The following is a 3,448-nucleotide window of genomic DNA, read 5'->3' on the forward strand; positions in this document are numbered from 1 at the left end:
TAGGGAGAGAAGTCTGATCACATGGATGATGACTCACTTGCATTCTACAAAGTGATTCTACAAAGAAAGTGGCTTGGAAGAGTCACTATGAAAGGTTGCTAAATGTAGAAATGCATGAGAGAAGGAGAGCCTGCCCAACATAAAACAACAGAGGGACTGGCAAATTGACAGTAGCTTAGTTGATAAAGCAAATAAAGATATGAAGACAGAGAAAGCATCCAGCGCATCAGGAATCACTGTTGAGATACTTAAAATATCTGGTGGAGCTGGATATAGTCTAGTCACATGTATAGTTAATCAGGTTGTCCATGAGGGAATCATACCTAACAACTGGTGTAGCAGCATTGTAGTCAACTGCTACAGAGTTAAAGGTGAAACCTTAGACAAAAATAATTACAGCAGTATCAAATTACTGGACCAGCTGATGAAAGTTACAGAAAGGGTCATAGTTCAATTAATTAGGAAGTGAGTTGGCCAAGATGAGATGCAGTTTGGTTTTGTGCCAGGAAGAAGCACTGCTGATGCTATCATCCTGGCTAGGCAACTTCAGGAGAAGCATTTAGCAAAAAATAAAACTCTGTATTTGGCTTTAGCAAGTCAACAAAGAAGAGTCCCTGTAGTCACTCAGCCAACTAAAAACAGCAGCTAATTCTCATTCACATCTTAACCAAACATCTTTAAAAAAATACAGTAAACACAAGACGATGTAGTCATCGTCGTAGTCGTTTAACGTCCGCTTTCCATGCTAGCATGGGTTGGACGATTTGACTGAGGACTGGTGAAACCAGATGGCTACACCAGGCTCCAATCTGATTTGGCAGAGTTTCTACAGCTGGATGCCCTTCCTAACGCCAACCACTCTGAGAGTGTAGTGGGTGTTTTTACATGCCACCGGCACAAAGGCCAGTCACACAGTACTGGCAACAGCCATGCTCAAAATGGTGTATTTTACGTGCCACCTGCACAGGAGCCAGTCCAGCGGCACTGGCAACGACCTCGCTCGAAAGTCCTTACACGTGCCATCCGGCACAAGTGCCCGGAAGGCGATGCTAGGCATAGGTGCCATTGACGGTTTCGCTTTCGCTTGCCCCAATAGGTCTTTGCAAGCCGAGTTTCGTTTCCAAAAGGATAAGACTGAAATAACTTTGATGAAAGGTCTGCTAGATCAGGGCTGATCTGGGGTTAAACAGAAAAATAATAAATAAAAGTATTTAAAAATTCAGGCAATAAATATGTACATATATGTATATATCCATATTGGATGCCTACCTTAGAATAGTCTGCAAAACCAGTTAAAATGACCATAATGTGTTCAGCGATGTGTGAGCCAGCATCTAATGGTATGGGGAGGCAGTACATAGATTCAGATCCTTCAGTAACTGCTGTATGGGTTAAAGATCCAATTAGGATCCAACTTAATAAACGAATATGACTGACACAATCTATGAATTCTTTTGGTCTGAAAGAAGAAAAAGAAATTTTAAATGATTTAGTAATTTGACAGATGGTTGATGTAGTTGAAATCTTTTTTCTTTTCGTTTTCTTTTTTATTACTTAGTCCAGGTGGGAAAGTCAATACTAACCCCTACTTTTTTTTCAGGGTTTCTGAAACTGGAGATAGAGAGGAGAGTGGGGACAAATGCTTATAGTAGAGCAGTGGTTCTCAACTGGGGTCCATATGACACCTGAATGTCTATAAAAGATTTTTTGGGAGTCCAAGAAGTATAAAAGTTTATAATTCAACTTTCCGAAATTATAGAAACCAGAGCATGAGTCCTTAGGTGCCTGGAAAGTTGAACTATGAACTTTTATGCTTCTTTTTGCTTCTTTCTTTCTATCTCCTTATTCTTTTACTCCCTTCCTCTATGTCGTCATCTTATTAATACATACCATTCTCCTTTTCCATATTTTTCCCTATTTGTCTCTGATGACAGAATATCCCATACTCATGGAGATCCCAGAAACAGCTGTAAGATTTTGAATTGCTTCCTATAATAAAATTGTATACGACTTGAGATGTTTGTCTTGCCTTAATGTTTGCTGTCCTGTTTAACAATTATATATCCACTGCATCGGAAATCTGCAATGGCTCCACAACTACCATCTTGGCTATAACCTTGGAGCCCCAGTAATCCATTACAGCACTTACCTAGTGTACCTAATCCTTTAAATAACCTGTGAACTAAACCCCCAAACTTTGTACACACACACACACACACACACATATATATCTATATACACACACACGTATGTATGTATCTATGTGTGTGAGCCTTTGTGTCCGTGTTTGTTCCCCCCCATAACTGTTTGACATCCAGTGTTGGTGTGTTAACATCTCTGTAACTTAGCAGTTTGGGAAAAAGAGACTGATAGAATAAGTACTGGAGTTGATTCATTCAACTAAAAACCTTTCAAGGTGGTGCTCCAGCCTGACCACAGTCAAATGACTGAAACCAGTAAAAGAATAAAAGAAATAATAAAAGAATATGTGTGTCAGTGTTTGTCCCACTCAGCCACCACTGTTGGTTTGTTTGTGTCCTCTTAAGTTGGTGGTTTGGCAAAAAGAGACTGATAGAAGAAGAGCCACACTTAAAGCAGCAACTATCAATCCATTTGATTAAAATCTTTCAAAGGGTTGCCCTAGCATGACTACAAGTCCAGTGACTGAAACAAGTAAGAGATGGAAGATACTAGTTCCTTGCTTCACATACCCCAGAGTAGAAAAATCTATAGCCTGAATAAAAGTGGAGGAACCTACCCTTGTTGCATGGCTGACGGTGGATGATAAAGCCAAGGAAGGTAGCGTGCAATGGCCTTGTTTTCTCGGCCATTGCTTTTGGTAATTTCCAGTGCGATGTACTGTGCAATGCCAGACTTTAACTGGCTACCAAGTGTGTCTTCATTTAGTGCACCTCCTTTCATATTACTCTGGCAGAGAAGAAGAAGAAGAAAAAAAAAAGAATCGAAATGAAATTAAACTGTTAAATGAAGTATACAACATAGACAACCTCATCAAAATCACCATCATCATCATCATCAAAATTACCATAATTATGATGACCATCATCATGTTCATCATCATTATCATGCTTCTAACCACCACTACCACCACCACCAGTCCCACTGTCAAACCTTGGGTGTCTTCTACTCTAGCCTTGGGCCAACCAAAGCCATATGAGTGGATTTGGTCGAGGGAAACTGAAAGATGCCTATCACATATGTGTTCCTTTCTGTGGAAGAACGCAGGCTCGAAATGTTAAAGACTTTTTCACTTCCCGAGCGTCAAACTAATACATCTGTTTGTTGTCTACAACACCTAACTTTGTCTTTTGCTTTTTGTGAATTCTCCCAATATATATATATATATATATATATCATCATCATCATCATCGTCGTTTAACGTCTGCCTTCCATGCTAGCATGGGTTGGACGATTTGACTGAGGACTG

The 3,448-nt window shown here is 39.8% G+C and overlaps 1 protein-coding gene across 1 annotated transcript in view; it reads right to left on the bottom strand.

The window, feature by feature from the left end:
* LOC106881571 (protein unc-79 homolog) overlaps nucleotides 1-3,448 on the bottom strand; it is a 43,132-nt gene that overhangs the window by 7,077 nt on the left and 32,607 nt on the right. Inside the window, exons 19-20 of the mRNA XM_052973023.1 lie at nucleotides 2,759-2,928; nucleotides 1,270-1,459 (exon numbers count right to left, since the gene is read on the bottom strand). Of these exons, the coding sequence (XP_052828983.1) occupies nucleotides 1,270-1,459; nucleotides 2,759-2,928 (360 nt within the window). The remainder of the gene's footprint in view (nucleotides 1-1,269; nucleotides 1,460-2,758; nucleotides 2,929-3,448) is intronic.

This window comes from Octopus bimaculoides, chromosome 14 (genome assembly GCF_001194135.2).
Source record: "Octopus bimaculoides isolate UCB-OBI-ISO-001 chromosome 14, ASM119413v2, whole genome shotgun sequence".
In the NCBI taxonomy this organism is placed as follows: Eukaryota; Metazoa; Mollusca; class Cephalopoda; order Octopoda; family Octopodidae; genus Octopus; species Octopus bimaculoides.